The sequence below is a fragment of the Hyperoodon ampullatus genome (genome assembly GCF_949752795.1).
Source record: "Hyperoodon ampullatus genome assembly, chromosome: 1".
NCBI classification, from domain to species: domain Eukaryota; kingdom Metazoa; phylum Chordata; class Mammalia; order Artiodactyla; family Ziphiidae; genus Hyperoodon; species Hyperoodon ampullatus.
Window position 1 is genome coordinate 221664289 of NC_136914.1, and position 16170 is coordinate 221680458.

The 16170-nt window shown below is 53.1% G+C and overlaps 1 protein-coding gene across 1 annotated transcript in view; it reads right to left on the bottom strand.

Annotated features, from left to right (window-relative positions):
* Window positions 1-1788: 1788 nt before the first annotated feature.
* The window catches only part of CHST15 (carbohydrate sulfotransferase 15), a gene marked incomplete at both ends in the record, with an annotated part of 30770 nt that continues 16388 nt past the window's right edge, over window positions 1789-16170 (bottom strand). Inside the window, 3 exons of the mRNA XM_079714469.1 lie at window positions 1789-1979; window positions 3699-3846; window positions 9813-9969. Coding sequence (XP_079570595.1) covers window positions 1789-1979; window positions 3699-3846; window positions 9813-9969 — 496 coding nt within the window. The remainder of the gene's footprint in view (window positions 1980-3698; window positions 3847-9812; window positions 9970-16170) is intronic.

Here is a 16170-nt window from a genome sequence, read left to right on the forward strand (position 1 = left end):
GAAGCAGAATTACGTTACATGTTGTTCACATGCACAGGGGTGCGTAAGAAAAGTCCTTGTAATTACAGTCGGGGCCGAAGAGCAAAAATCTGGGCTGAAAGTGACAAGCGAACTGAAAGAGAAATAAATGCATGAAGGGGTGTGTCCAGAGCGGAGAAAGCTGACCAGCAACAGAACTGAAGGGAACCCACTCAGAAACGCACACACACACACCCACGCACACCGCACCTGCGCTGCAAATAAATACACACGCACATGCAAGTGACGTCCCCTACGGCACCTTGTGCTCAGGCCAGGTTTGCCTGCTGGCTGCTGCTCCGAGGGCCACCAGGAGAGAAATGGGGGCCTGTCCCTGAAAGCGGGTGTTCAGGCCCATGGCTCCTTCACAGCAGAAACAGCCCGGCCGTGCCATTCAGAGCCCTCCATACGCCTTCAAATGGGCCGAGCATCCCATCTCCAACGGCACTAGGGCTGGACAGCTCAGCAAATCCTCACTCCCATGACTGGCGGCTGGGCGTGTAGGCATTTGCACTCTCTGACTGGTGTGCATCCGGGACCTCGACTTGGAGAGCTCTGATTCGCAGAAACTTCCCTTGACAACCACGTGCAAAGCTTGGTTGGGGTCCCGCCTGGGGCTGCGTGCAAGGACTGTGTTCAATCTTTCCCATCACCTCCAAGTAACAGCAAGACCTTCGGCCCATCCAACAGTAAACCAGGCTGCCAGGTGGCCCAGAAAGTTCTGTCAAGGACACAGCTCCCGGCATTCTCGTTCCAAATCAACGCACAGCACGTCCGGCCCAGGCATAGCTCATGTGCTGTGCTTCCGAATCAGAAAAAAAGAGTCCTGCAGTCCGTTGAGTGAGGAAGGACCTCTGGCCACACACGGCGGAGAATGTGATAACAAGTTCACTTGGGAGGAAAGGCAGAGCAACGGAGCCTGTCGCACCCAGAACTAAAACCTCAAACGGCTGCGGTTCTCTGAGGACCTCAGATGCACGGCGAGCGCCAAGATGCCCAGATTTTCCATCAGTTCCTTCGAGGTGCTCGGTCTGGCATTAACAGCAAAAATTTCCCTTCCGATTTTAAACTGAAGTGATATTCCAATTAGAAACTGAAAAAACCCTTGAGAAAACATCTAAACGGGCAGCAAAGAAAGCTCCAGCCAGTGACGTGTAGAAAGTGGTTTGTTTTAAATGCGTTCGTTTTCTGTTAAACGTAAGTGAAGTCCACAGGCCAGTAGGGGAGGAGGTCCGAGACACGAATGTGCTACCAAACATCGACTTGTGTCTTTTTTCTCGTCAACAGTGAAGTTAACAGGGCTTAAATCTGAAGAGATGGAAGGGCTGACTCTGGGGTAAAAGGGAAAAAAAAATGGGAGCTTCCATTCTCCGCCAAAATGAGGTTAGTGATCTAAACAGAGGGTTTCGAAGCTGAATGTATAGTGTACGTCTGGCCAGCCCCGGGGCGGGACCTCCACCCAGAACTGCCAAAGCCCAGACTCCATGCTTCCCTCCCGGCACCCAGCCCAGCGTCCGCCGGCCTCACCCCGGACCCCAGCCACGCTCGGGGCAGAGGGGACCCTTTCCCAGGTGGAATTTCCAACAGCCTCCATCCGAGGCTCGGTGAAGGGTCCATCGCCGGGCTGTTTAACATCACAAAGGAAATTCTGAACTGGTTTCCATAAACGTGGGCCTGGGGAGAGGTTTTCTCCAGGCTCTGAGCGAAAGGGTTCCCCACCAAGAGAGATTTTCAAAGCATGGAAATCATGGCGGCAGCGGGAACCCGGCCTCACGTCTTCTTCCACAGGAAGGCCTCGTCGGCGAGGACCTGCGCCAGCCGGGCGTTGAAAGGCCCGTAGAAGTCCCGCAGGAGCCTCTGTGTGACCGGCCACATGGGCCCCAGGTTCCGGTCCTCGGGACGCCGCGCGTTGGATGCGGGGCTCTTGGTCATCAAGGCCTCTTGTTTCTCACTTAAGGGCCCTGGAACACAAAGGAAAGAGCCAATGAGGCAGGAGGCAAAAGAAACTTTGAGAAAATCCCAGCCGTGCTTCCTGTTGAGACAGGAGTTTCCCGTAAGAATGTGTTTGGAGGTTCAAATTCTTTGGCTGGATCCATTTCTGAGTTGCTGAGGGTGGAAGGTGGAAATTCCAGGGTGAAAGAGCAGAGATTCTGGGGTCCGGTGTGTTACCCCGCCCTTGGAAGCAAGGCTGGGGCTCTGGGGTGCAGTTTCATTTCCAATTGCCCGTAAACGGGAGCCAGCCTGTCCTTGGGTAACTGGGCGACCTGCCACACACAGTCCCTGCACGTAGCCTCTCCTGCTCACCAGCCACTGGAAGTCTGCCCCCACTGCTTCTACTTCAGGCCAATGCAAAGGGCCTCGTGATGGGGCCATATTTCATCCTGTGTGTCGTGCTGTGAAGTGGCCATGGGGGGAGGGGAGAGGCCACCTGTGCCCAGAGACCCCCCCACTGGCTGAATCTCCACCTGCAGCAGGCACATCCATGGGGAGAGGCCGGGAACCAGCCAGCTGGTGCTGCCACCTCCACCCTCAGCCCTCGGGACTGCAAGCCTCTCACTGGCTTAACCCCCAGGACCACTGCTCAGGCCTCTGTGCCCCGGCCTCTCTCCATCAGTCTGAAGTCCTGAGCCCATGCACAGAAAAACTACGTCCCAGCGTCCTCGGGTTACGTGACAGGGAAGGAACAGAACTGGCCTTACTGTCCATCTTAGGGATTAAAGACAAGCTCATGCATGTGACAGAGTCTACAGGTGGCCAAATCAAAGACAAATGGTTCTAGGCCTTAAAAGGAAAAAGTAATCACACACCATCACATTACAAGCTCTCCAAGACAAGGAAAAAGAAAATCAAATGACAAAAGGGTCCCTAGTCCCAGTGGCGGGCAAACAGATTTCAGGAAAAGTTCAATTAACAAAATTCCCAGGCACGCTCATGAGACAGGGCCGCGGGGGGCATCTGGGGAGGAGTGTGCAGGATGCTCCAGCCTCTGCAGCGGTCCTGGGTGCCATCCACGGGGAAGCACTCTGCACCCGTGTACACGCCTCTACCGGCCGTCTCCGTGGCCAGCGACTTGGCCTGATGCCACAAAGTGCCACTTGGGACTCTGGGGGATGGTCTCCTCTGGCTGGGGGTAGGCTCCCCTCCCCAGAGGCCCAGGAGCCCAAACCCAGGCACATGGCTCTGCCTCCGGGGGTTCCCAGCAAAGCTGAGACAAGCCTGGACCTGTCCATCCCCTCCCCCAGGCCCTGAGGCCTCTGCAAGACGGTCACAGGAGCCCAGACACCCTGTCCATCCTCAAGGCGCAGCTCACACCCTCCCTTCCAGGATCTCTTCAGCGGCTGGGCCCCCAAGTCACGTGTACGGACCCACTGGGAGATCGCTAACCTCCCCCATGTCACTCTACCAGATACTCCGTTATTCGAGCCTCGGCTTCCTCCTCTCCCTCCAGTGAGGGAGCTCCCAGACGAGAGGCCACCTCTTCCTCCCCAGAGACGGCTCCCCACACCATGCGCAAGGCCCCGTGTGCACGTGGTGCTCGACAAACAGGTACTAACGGGCCTCCCGGCTCAGCCCACCCTGCTCGGCTCAGGGGTCTGCGTGGGACGCGGGGAGCGCCTCACAGAGCCGGTGTCCTCCGAGCTCGCGCCCTGCTCTGTGGGCCTCCAGTGCGACATTCATACCGAGGCTGAGAAACTGGAAGACCCTGTGCATGGTGTACTTGACGTTAGAGGCGTGGTCTTCCAGGCGGAGAATGAGGAACTGTTCTTTATTAAAGACCGTGAGCCAGTCCAGAAGGTACACGGCATACAGCCCGACCTGCAGCCTCACCTAGGACCGAAGAAGGCAGGCGTTAGTTCAGGGGTAATTCCTCCGACACCGACGGCGCTTTTCCAAACGTATCACACACGTCATTATAAACCAACAGTGAAGAGTTGTCCCAGCAAACAACCGCCTTCAGAAGTTGGATTTTAAACGCCACGTGTTCTTGCTTCTCCACGCTGGGTTTGCTGTCCCCCGCACAAAGGATTCCCACCCTCAGGGTCCCATGTCATCCTCAGGTTAACCCTGTAGGTAGCTCCACACCACTTCATAGTGAGGAGTGGGGAGAAGGGAGAAGCCAAGGTCACACCCACCGATGGTGCGAATGTTCTTTGCACATATCCCGGCTGCCTCAGCTCCTATGCCCAGCGCACCACAGCCGTGAGAAAAGACAAGCTCATGAATGTGACAGAGTCTACAGGTGGCCAAATCAAAGACAAATGGTTCTAGGCCTTAAAAGGAAAAAGTAATCACACTCCATCACATTACAAGCTCTCCAAGAAAAGGAAAAAGAAAATCAAATGACAAAAGGGTCCGGAGGCAAATGCTCCAGCAACAAGCCCCGAGAGGGAACAGCCAAATGCCTGGCGCCACACGGACGTCCATGACCTTGGGTGTGTGAGCACACCCCAATATAAGCAGAGTTGTACGAAGCCATCCCTTTCCACCTATGCGTCGGGGTTCTCGTCCTCCTCCTGTGCCTTGTCTCATGCCAAACTGCAAGCGTGTGTGGTGAAGCACGAACCTGACCACAGAGAGGTCTGGCCCTTGTCCTCAGCTCCCGGAAGGTGATCTCTAGGCCACCTGGAATGTCCTGCCTGCTAAGAGTATCTTGCTTGCCTGGGGGGGTCTGGCCACTGGACAGTCTAACAGTGTGAGTTACGATGGGGGCTTTAGGCCACGCAGTACCGGCCTGACCTCCAGGAGGGACTGGACAGTAAAGGTCGGCCAGACAGTTAGTACGTGAGGAGCCTCAAGAAGTGCTTGGGACACCGAAGGCTTGGGTGGGCTTCCCTGGATGGCAACGCTCTGTGTGTATCATTACATGGGCTTCCTCCCTTGGCTGAGCTTAGTCTGTGTCCCTCCTCTGCTGTAAATGGTAACCTCGAGTGTAACAGCCATCAGCGTGCCCTGTGATTCCTTCGAGTGAATTACTGAACCCGACAGTGGTTTGGGGGACTGCACCCAACTGGCACATGGTGTCAGGAGGAAGAGAGGTCCTGGGGACCGCCCCCTCTAACTTCAAAGTGGGCTCTAAACTCTTGGCAAGGCTCCAAAAAAGAACAGGCCCTTCCCCTTCTGCTCTGAGGCCCCCCTTCTCCAGCCCTGCCCACCACGTCCTCTGGGACCCCGCTCCGTGTCCTGCCTCTGGCTCTGCCTTGCTGTGGTCTTCCCAGTTGCTTCTCATCTGCCCCCGTCTCGTCTCTGTTCAGGCCACGTCAGCGCCTGCCTGGCGCTGTCACAGCCCCCCGACTGGCGCTCCCACCTCTAGTCTCTGAGCGTGAGCTTCCCACGCCAAGGCCTGGCCTCGCCTGGCTCTCCGCATGGGGCAGGTCCTTGGTCTGACTGGACTCCCGGCCCACCCCCTCCCAGCGTCCAGCCTCAGTTCCTGCGGCCCACACGTTCACACCCTACTTCCTCTCCTTCCCAGCTCAACCTTGAGCTCCTCCAGGGCAGGGCGGGGACCAGGCTCTTCCACCATCCCAGCCTCGAGTGGCCTGCGCCCAGCCACTCACACTGAACGCGGTGGCAACAATAAGACGGTGAAACGCTTGACAAAATAGGTACAGACGCTAGTTTCATCTCTTCGCTAGTCTCTCTCCATTTCATTGTTTTTCTAATTGTGTGGGAGGTGGTGGAGGAAGAAAAACAATTAGAGGGGAGAAGCTGTCTCCAAAATCCATTAGCTGCCTACAGCCCTCAGGTTGTCACTACCTTAGACACCAGCTCAGGAAAAGATGTCAAGCTGGGCCAGAGCTAAAGAGAAAATGAGCACGTGCCAGCCTCGGAAATAAATACACGAGTCGCCTCCAACACAGACAAACCGCTATGAGCACGTCTCCTTGTTCAGTCATTGAGAGCTTTTCGGTTGTCAGGCTCCCAGGCGGGCCCCTCCCAGGGAGGACCAGCCTGATAAGCTTTATATCTTCCAGGGAACCCGCCTTTGCTACTCAGAACCTTCTAGAAGGAAAGGAGCTGGGAGTTTGCGGCAGGATGAGGGTGTTTTAAAGTAGCTGCAGAGGTCCCTGCACCTGTCCACGGGTGACAGTATTTCCCTGAAAGCGTGTCTGTGTCTTCGTGGGGAGAGCCCCCTCCACTGGCCCAGGCCTCCAGCAGCTGAGTCTTCTTTCCCAGGAGGGCTGGTCCAGCAGCGGAAGGGCCGTTGGGGGCAGGCAGGGAACAAACCTGGGGGCTCTGCAGGGGAAGAGAGGTGGGGAAGCCTCCCCTGGCCCCCTGAACACTCCATCCTCTGGCTTACTCCAACCCCCAGCCCCCTTACCAGTTAAGGGAAGCGCCGCTCACCTCGGGTGACAGTTTCCGGTGTGTGCAGCATCACTACTAACAAATCTAAGACAGGCCCACGCAACACTTTTTCCGCACCCTTCCCCAGTATCAGCCAGAGAATCAAAATGGAATGAACATAAAAAGGTTATTTAGGGGAAGTGCCCGATACATTTAAAATTTTAAAACACCAGAGCGGAGAGAAGCCTCTGAGGTTATCTGCTTCAGCCGGCTCTTGATGGAAAAACCAACCAAGGCCCAGGGAGTGCGGGGTCCTGCCTGCCCAGGGTCAGCAGAGAAGACCCTCCAGAGCCTGGTCCTGAAGCCAGGTACTTGCGCTTGGGGCCCGTCCCCCGCATGCTGGGAAAGCAGCTGAGGAGCCAGTGCAGGGTCTCCCCCCGACAGGCACACGCCAAACCTCTCTGGTCCCCATTAGGGGTTTGGTTGGAACTCTCTACTCAGCCTCTCCACTAGTTTTACAAACTCCCCATTCATTCATTCATTCATTCATTCTGCTAATAATCTAGTGCATCCTGCACGCCAGGTACCCTGCTAAGCAATGGAGAGACGTTCCTATGTAACAGACGTGGCCCCTGGCCACGTGGCGCTTGTAATCTAGTGGAGACAGAGCTAAAATGGTGAAGAAACAATGATCTATAATCGCCAGTTGTGACACATGCTGTGGGGAAACGAATAGTGTGGAGAGAGAGAGAACAGAAGGTCAGATTAAAGCAAGACCTGAAGGATAAGGAGTCCTGCAAAAACCAGGAGAAGCGTGTGCCGGGGAGGGGAGGGGAGTGTGGAAGGCTCTGGAAGCAGCCTTCTCCAAGCCAAGCGCACAACACACCCACCTGGAGGGCTGTTAAACAGACTGGACTGATGGGCCCACCCCCAAAGTTCCTGATTCTGGGGTCTGAGGCTCGACCTGAGAGTTTGCATTTCTGACAAGTTCCCGGGGGGGCTGATTTTCTTGGTCCAGGGAGCGCACCTTGCAAAGCCCTGCTCTGAGGCACGAGGACCTAGCAGGAGAGAGCGTGGCCGGAGAGCGGCAGTGGACAGGGAGGCAGGGGAGGTGGCCTGGGGGAGGTGGACAGGTGGGCGGGGCGGGCTCGTGCGCTCAGGGGCCACAGGAAGGCAGGGAAGGTCTTAAGCGGGGTGGCGCCACGCTCCACGTACGTTTGAAAAAGATGGGCCTCCCTGCACTGTGGTTGAGCTGGGATTCACAGCTGGAGGGAAATTCGCTTCTCTCATCCCAGAAATGAAGATTCACCCCGAAGAGGAGGGTTTCCGACTGCTCTTGCCTGCCTGGCTCTTCCCACTGTGAAGGAGCTCCCCAGGGACCGAAGGGTCACGGCGATCCGCATTACATCACGGCCCTGCCATCCTGTCACTGATCCTGCCCTGGGGTCTCATTCTGACCAGAGATGCCTCATCATCCTCAGCAACACATGGAATTGAATGAAAAAGCACATGCCTCCCGCCGGTTCAAACCCTCCTTTTTAGGAGCCAGCTAGGGAAGGTGGAAGTGCCATGAGTCTCATCAAAGGCCATGGGACCTGGGATTAAACCCTGAGCCTGCCCATCACCAGCTACGTGACTCTGGCTGGGAGAGTTAACCTCTGTGAGCCTCTGTGTTCTCATCTGTAAAATGGGCTTGGATTTCAGGGAAACAGAGAGGACTGAACACGATGATGCCCTGCAAGGTGCCCCTCGTCCTCTCTCTAGCAGGAAGGACAGAAGTTAATCACTGGGGACAACTCTAGACCCTGATCAGCCTGTAGACAGCACCAAGGGAGTCCACATGACAGACCTTGCTAAAACTAGCCCTTATTGACCACTGGCTCCCACAGACATCTGCCTTCCCACAATTTGCCACCCTAGGAAGTCAAAGTCCTTTTCCTTTGTCTTATCACTTCTCTACATATTTATGGTTCTCTTGTTAAGACGCTATATAAGCCCGAGTTCTAACCACCCATCCGAGTTACTCATCACCGGGGCTCCCGTGTATATGTGCACGTGTGCATATGCACGTGTTAATAAACTTCTGTTTAATTTCTCTTGTTTATCTTCCGTCAGTCTAATTTACAGGGCCCCGGTCAACGAACCTGAGATGGGTAGAGGAAAAGGATTATCTTCTCGCCCCCTAAATGCGAATGAACTACCACTCTCTAGTACAGCCTAGTAAAGCAGTGCTATTACCCCGTTTTATGATGAAGCAACTGAGTCTCAGAGAAGCTAAGACAACTGCCCAGAGTCAGCTGCCCGAGTGGACACTGAACCCACACCACTCTCTGGCTCCAAAGGCCACTCCTACCCCACACCCCCAGCCAGATTCTGTGTTGAGCCTTTGTGTGCTTCCTCCCTGCCAAGCTATAAGTTCCAGGGGACAGCCTGGAATCCTACCTACTGCCTCTGCGCATCCTGCCAGATAAGATGGCCTAGATAATGAGGAAGAGGGGGTGAACCCTCTTGACTTTGAACCCCACCGCACCTGGGGGTTCCCAAGCCTCCACCTCAAGCAGATCTCACCACATGGCACGCTCAGCGGAGCAAGGCTGTGAACCACACTCCGGGGCAGGTGCCATATTAGCTTCGCTGAAGAAGGCTTACCCACTGCGCCAAACCTGCTGAAAAGGCACTTAGGGCAACCCCGGGTGCCGTGCAGCAGAAAACCATCCCTTAGCTAAACCGTGCTGAATTCACCATTAACAGCTTCTTTCGCTTTAAAAAAAAAAAAGGGCAAGAAACGTACAGCTATATTCCTGGAGGCGAACAAGAACAAAGAAAAAAGGGATCAATGGAAAATATGTTTCCATTGAGACCCTGTCAGAGAAGCACTGAAAGTCACCGGTGGGTAATTTTTTAAACCAACAAAACAATCCAGCATTGGAGAGAACGCTCTTAAGACAATCAGAGAGTTGGTCTGCCAACCCTAATTGCAGGGTGTGCTTTCGGAGCCTCACTAAATAGTAATCTTCCTAAATGCGCCCTCATTCTCTTGCAGAGGGAGGAGAGAGCATTGTAACTGGGAGATCGGCGCGGGAGAAAGCAGGGAGCCAGCTGAGAGGGTCCATCAGCTTTTACAGTTTTTGCATCCATGAATATTTGTTTTGCACTAGCCACCGCTCAAAGGCACGGGGAGAGGCATTTGCACATTAAAATGCTTCTCTGGGGCTTCCCTGGTGGCGCAGTGGTTGAGAGTCTGCCTGCCGATGCAGGGGACACGGGTTCGTGCCCCGGTCTGGGAGGATCCCACATGCCGCGGAGCGGCTGGGCCCGTGAGCCATGGCCGCTGAGCCTGCGCGTCCGGAGCCTGTGCTCCGCAGCGGGAGAGGCCACAACAGTGAGAGGCCCACGTACTGCAAAAAAAAAAAAAAAAAAAAAAAAAAAAATGCCTCTCTGTTGATCTGCTAAAATCCCGATGCACAACGCCCTGGCATAATAACCGCCGAGCTCCCCCTCCGCGTACGCACAGGCATGGCGTTGTTAAGCGTGTTGTTGTAGACACAGGCGCGCAGTGAATAACTCAGCACGCAAGTTTCAAACAGCTGCAGGGCTTCTGTCACTTTTTCGTGGAAGTCATCTGCAGATTTATTCGAACTTGCAAAGTAGAGATAGTCTGAGTACAACCTGTGAATAAAACAAATGGGTATCTTTTACCACCGGGAATGTGAAATCTCGCCATTTGAGTGACAATGGAAATCTACAAGCGATTATATGACCTCATTTGGTTCATTAAAACACAACCATTCCTCTCGCCACACCCCCACCCTGGCAGAGAGCCACTCCCTACCACCCTGGACACCCTCACCCTTCCCAGGGCCACCCGCTCTCCTGGCCCCAGACAAGACACCCCTAGTTTCTGTGGTTTCTTTCTTTTCTTTTTTTTTTTTTTTTTCCGGTTCTTTCTAGGCACCTCAGGCAGAGAGAGGCCGTGAAAATTTTACGTCCCCTCCGGTTCCTCTCTCCTCTGCCGGCAGCAGTAATAACGGAACAGCTGTGGCTCTCCCCGTATTACAATTCCGCGTGAAATTCCCAGCCCTTACCACAGGCTCTGAACGTTAAAACAAAAATTATGAAACGTATCTTTCTAGGTTGACAGGGACCTATTTTTTTAACACAGTGTAAAAATACTCCCATGTACGCATGCAGAGGCCTGTAGGCCTACATGTGTGTCCACACACATGGATCTGTTCACACAAACCCCACCGCACGTATGTAAGTGTTTCCACGCAGGAGCAGACAGCGTCTCTCTTTGACCAAACCGTTCTCAGATTCCTCTGAACCTTCTTCCCAACTTGGCCTTGAGTTTTAGACTTCCTTGTGGGTCTCTGTATCCCGCAATTTCAACAAGAATCCTGCTAGGTCGGTTTAGCCAAAAATCCCCCTTACCCCTGCTGTTGCTTCTTAGTAACTTCCCATCCACCGACCCACATTCTCCTTGGCTATAAATTCCCACTCTTCCTTGTATTTGGAGTTGACCACAATCTCCTTCCCCTGCTGCAAGACCCGACCACAGTGGTCCCTACACCTATTGCTACAGCCCTGAATAAACTCTGCCTTACCATTCTTCAACACGAGTCAGAATAATTTTCTTTCTTTCTTTCTTTTCCACAAATCTTCTGGAAATATATTTTACTGGACTTTCAACATTACAGATAGATGCTTTCTTTTACCATGGGATAATTCTTTTCTTATATCAAATAAACAAAAAGTAAAACAAAACAAGTTACAACACTGTAATGAGCACAGCTTTGTTTCAACGTTTTTGGCCCCAATTTCCCCTGTGGTCTCAACTTTTGATCCCCAGGCCCGCTCTCTCTCCCGTACTCTAAGTCATAGGGGGGAGGCGGTGTCTAGCATTAAATTCGTCTGTAAAACAGGACTACTAATTGTGCTTTCCTCCTGACGTATAAACAAGATAATCCATATAAATCCCAGGGGTGGGGCTTCCCTGGTGGCGCAGTGGTTGCGAGTCCGCCTGCCGATGCGGGGGATGCGGGTTCGTGCCCCGGTCTGGGAGGATCCCACATGCTGCGGAGCATGCATGAGTGAGTTTCCTATGCCTTTTTCTCCTCTGTTTCTGCAGGCAGAAAGGGTAAGTCTTTATCTTTTTTTGCTTTTCAAAAATCACCCCTTTGTTTCTGTCTTATGCCTTTTTCAGTGCACACCCTCTAGGGCCCCCCACTGCTCTACCCGACACCCTGTACTCACACTCAACCCCCAGCTGCCCAGAAACCAGGCTGATTCAGACTGGCTCCCTGCTCTGTGGTGTCATGTTTCTCTCTTTCTCAGCTCTATACTTTCTATTCTGCCAACCTCTCCAACCTATCTTCTCTCTTTCCAGTGAAGGAAATTCAGCAAATCGTATTAGGTACCCACAGGTCTGGGGATTGTAGATGTGCACCGCTGATTGCACCCAGGGTTTCCATCGTGGCACTCAGCCAACCTCACGCCTGCAGAGACAGCAGTGCCTTTGGAGCACAGGTCAGCCGCAAGCACTCCTTCTCCAGCACCCCTCACCTCTCGCTACAGCTGCAGGCGTTTCCAAAGATTTCCTAACAAGAGCAGTGCTTCTCAGGGACCAGATTGTCTTCCCCTCTGGCGTCTGGCACAGTGCCTTCTACACGGCCCTTTAGAAATCATCCACTGCCAGCGTCCACAGAGGACACCTCTGAGAAGTCTTGAGATGTTTGGGACCTGCCCACAGATTGCCTAGAATCCGAACACACACTGGAAAGTGTTCGTACATCTCAGCCTGGTCAGCCAAACCTCCAAAATGACTTGCTTCAAGACTAGTCGTTAGAGATGCTCAGGTGAGTAGATCCTCCCCCAGATCCATGTTCACCCAAATACAGGACCCAGATGACACTAATTTGTCCCCCCATTACAAGTGTCCCCCCACATTGGCTGTGCTGTTTTCCCCCTTCAAAAACAGGACCTCCATCAAGACTGAAACACGGCACCTGTCACTGCAGGATCGGTCACAGTATAATCTAAAAGCTGATGGATAAACGCCAAAACCAGATTTGCATGGACCTCAAAGTGCAGTTGAGCTGTACGCAACTGGGCACCTTGTGGCAATGGGTCTGATGGAGGTTTCTTCTGGCTCACACATTTCCTATGAGTGCTGTCGATATGACAACTTTGTCCAAGAAAGACGCCTCTGAAACTGTCATCAAAATCTGTACCTAACTGGAAGTCCAAGTCCAGAGTTCTTACCAAGGACTCCCACACAGCTATCCAAATTCGTTGGCAGAATTGGAATTGTATCACGTAAACTGCCACTTAAAAACCCAACCCTCGGCTCAAGCTTTCCATGCTGAGTTTATTTTGTGGTAATAACATTTCTTGTAGGCGTGTGGCTCATAAATAAAACAAGAGCCTCTAAACCTGGCTGAATTTTAAACACATAGTAAACTTCATGAATAGTAACTTCATGAAGGATCTTTCCAGTTCTTTAGAGATCAAGAAGTTAATTCTAGGGGACAAACTGGGACGTGTTCAGTGGTCCAACCAGGCCAGCCCAGGCCCACCGGGGTGAGAATACTGATTGTCATCTGTTTGGGGTACAGTGAAATGAACTCGGGACCCCACCTTCTGTGAATCAGGTTCATGGCCAGGCCCACCTCCTCGGGAGGGTGAGGGGAGATTTCTCCTGCCCCTCAGTCCCCCAGGGACCCCGGATCTGCCCACAGGGTGGGTGGTGGGCTTCCTAGAGCCCACACACATGCTGAGATGCATGTCTGTAACAAGTCCTTCATGCCCTATTTGAGCAGGGGCCTCTCCCCTTCCCCTCTCCCATTTGGATTCTATAGATTTCCCAAAAGATATGCCCAAGTCCTAACCTCCAGTACCTGCCAATGGGATCTTATTTGGAGATAGGGTCTCTGCAGACCTAATTATGTTGAAGATCTCCAGATGAGATCATCCTGGATTTACGGTGGGCCCTAAATCCAAGCACTGGTGTCCCTATAAGAAGAGGCTTGGACAGGGACACATGGGGCGAAGGCATGTGAAGACAGAGGCAGAGACTGAAGTGTTACCTACAAGCCAAGGGACGCCAGGATTGCGGAAGCCACAGGAAGCTGGGGACCCATGGAATGGATTCTCCCTCAGAGCTTCAGGAGGGACTAACCTTGCCAGTACCTTGATTTTGACCTCTGCCCTCCAGAACCATGAGAGAATACGTTTCTGTTGTTTTAAGCCACTAAATGTGTGATAATTTGTTACAAGAGCCCCTAAGAAACTAGTCCAGATTCTAAACCCGGACTCCTGAGGAGTCATTTTTGCCAGCCCTCTCTCCCACCCTAAGACCCTAGAAGAGTGACCTGTGTGTACAGGAGGACGATGGCCATGTGGCCAGCTCTTCCGCAGAGAAATATGAAGGAGGAAAAGCAAAACAGGACCCTTGCTTTCCCGGAGGGCGCTACTGGGTCCTCCCGAAATATCAGGCTGGTGCGTCATAAGAATGTCTTCAATAAACAATACTATGATTTCCCCACAACTACTCTCTAGAGAAAAAGAGTCAGATAATGACCTTGGATTAGTGCGAGCCACTTGGATGGGCTAAAACCATTCAGAAAACGTTGAGAAGGACAGCAAATATATCATGAATAAGTATCCAAACGGACCTCGAAACGCCAGAGTAGCATGAAACGGAGGAGCACCCTATGGTCCTCGTCCCCCGTGTCCTCCGCCTGCCTTTTGTCTGTGGAAAAACTGTAGCCGAAGAATAAGTTTAATCAGAGAAGTGAGAAAATGCAGAAACAAAGGAAAACAGTCCAACAGACTAAATAATACCAGTTTAGTCATAAAGCAAAGTCAAGGACCTTTAGTTCCTCCTCAAGGACTATAGATCATATTCTGAGCCGTATCCTGCGAGCTGTCTTATAGATACTGAAACCCTCACCAGGTGGAGGAAGTTAACTACATGATGACCAGACTGTAGCCACGACAGAAGCTGCCACAATTCCAAGAACCGGCCTCAGGAAAATGGGAACAAACCGACCCTGGAACTGAAGATTAACTGTACCTAAAACAATCAAGATGATGCTGGTCAGACCACCGATGACCAATTTCAAGATGACTGTCAGAGCTGCCTGTGCTGTTTCTGCATGCAGCCCCCTCCCTCTGTCTATAGAAGCTCTTGCCCTCTGATTGTCAGGGGAGGGGGGAGTCGGCCTTTGGACAGGCGTCCGCCCTCCCCCACCCCGCTGGTTGCCGGCATCCAAAATAAAGCAAACTTTCCCTTCCACCAACCTGGCCTCTTTATTATTGGCTTTCGAGCAGCGAGCAGCCAGACCCCCACTTTCGGTTACAGGCATACTCATGTAACAAGAGGAAATGTAAAGAAATAAGCCTAAGTGTCCACATTTGAGTCTTTAAAACCAACTGTACAATGAGGAAGTAGGGAAAAGAGGCCAACCTGGAAAATACACAAGGGGTTTAGTTGACATAGTATATAACGAATCCTCACAGAACTGCAGGGACACTGATGCAACTTCGGGATACATTAATAAAGGTATGGCATTGAGAATGCGGGAGGGTGTTGCTTCCTCCACCCTGGCAGGTCCCAGCCCCAAAGGACACTTGCCTTCAGTGCTGGCTGACAAACAGTAAGGGGGAAGGGGCTGTTCCATCTGGAGAAGCAGGACTCAGCCAGAAGGGTGCCAGCTTCAACAGCTAAAAGGGTATTCGGAGCTGGAAAAAGACAGGTCCCAGACTCCTGAAGGACTGACCCTAGGTAGAAGGGTCAGGAAGAAAGGCTGGTTTGATCCCGTACAGCATGACGGGAGCAGCCCCAGCGGCAAAAGTCAAGGCTGGAGGGGCTGAGAGCTCCCTGGCTGGGTGAGGGCCAGCTGACCCTGATCCCTGCCCCCAGCCCTGAGTTTTGGTGCTGCCAACGCCCCTCCTTCGGGACCACCTCATCTTCTGACTCTCAAACCCTCCCAAACAGATGGGTGTTATATGTGGCCAGAACTGTTTCCAACAGCAATTCCAAGTATAAGTCCAAAGACATTCCAGGCCTCTGTGCTACGGTTATTCTGAAGGCCGCTGGGGTGGCCCTGGGACAGCAGGCCTGCTCATATGGTGAGGCACCTTTTCTGTGCAGGGCAGAGGTCCTGGGACCCCAACACTGCTGGGAAGTGGAGTGCATGTGGCAGGGGCTCCCTCCACCTGGTGCCTCTGGAAGGGATCGCGTCTCTTCCCAAGGGAACAGAAGAGTGGCCATCAGTGAGCTTGCAGGTCTCAACATGTAAAATCTTGGTGGTTACCCAAGGTCACAGCTGAATGCACCCAACAGCGACAGGGCACTGCTCTATGAGCCCAGGTGAGCAGAGATATGGGTGTATTGATCATCCGGAAAACAGGGGCAACCACTACTCCATGGGCCCCTCCTCCAGCCAGGCTCACTCGAGTGCTGTACAGGTTCAGCTCCCAGAATCCTCTTGGTGTCCACCCGCCGCATGCCTGCTCGTGGCTACTGAGGGCTGCCCTCCCCCGGCTCTGTGCTCGGCACTGCACGTGTATTCTCCTGCCCTGTTCATAGCCAGCCTTTGAGATGTGCACTGTCGTTACCCGTCTTACAGAGCTTCCTAAGGTCATGCGGCCCAGGAAGCCTCAGGGCTGGCCCCAAACCAACCCAGGCCTGCCTGACCCCAACGCTCACTGACCCAACAGGACCTGGCCCAGCCTCATAGTTTAGGGATGTAGCCAAATCAGCAGCTGACTTGAGTGGGGCACTAGCCAGCTGATGCTCTGGGGGTTTTGTTTGTTTTTAAGATTTTATTGTTTTAGGTGCAGAGTGATCTGGGAGCAAGAGTCAGT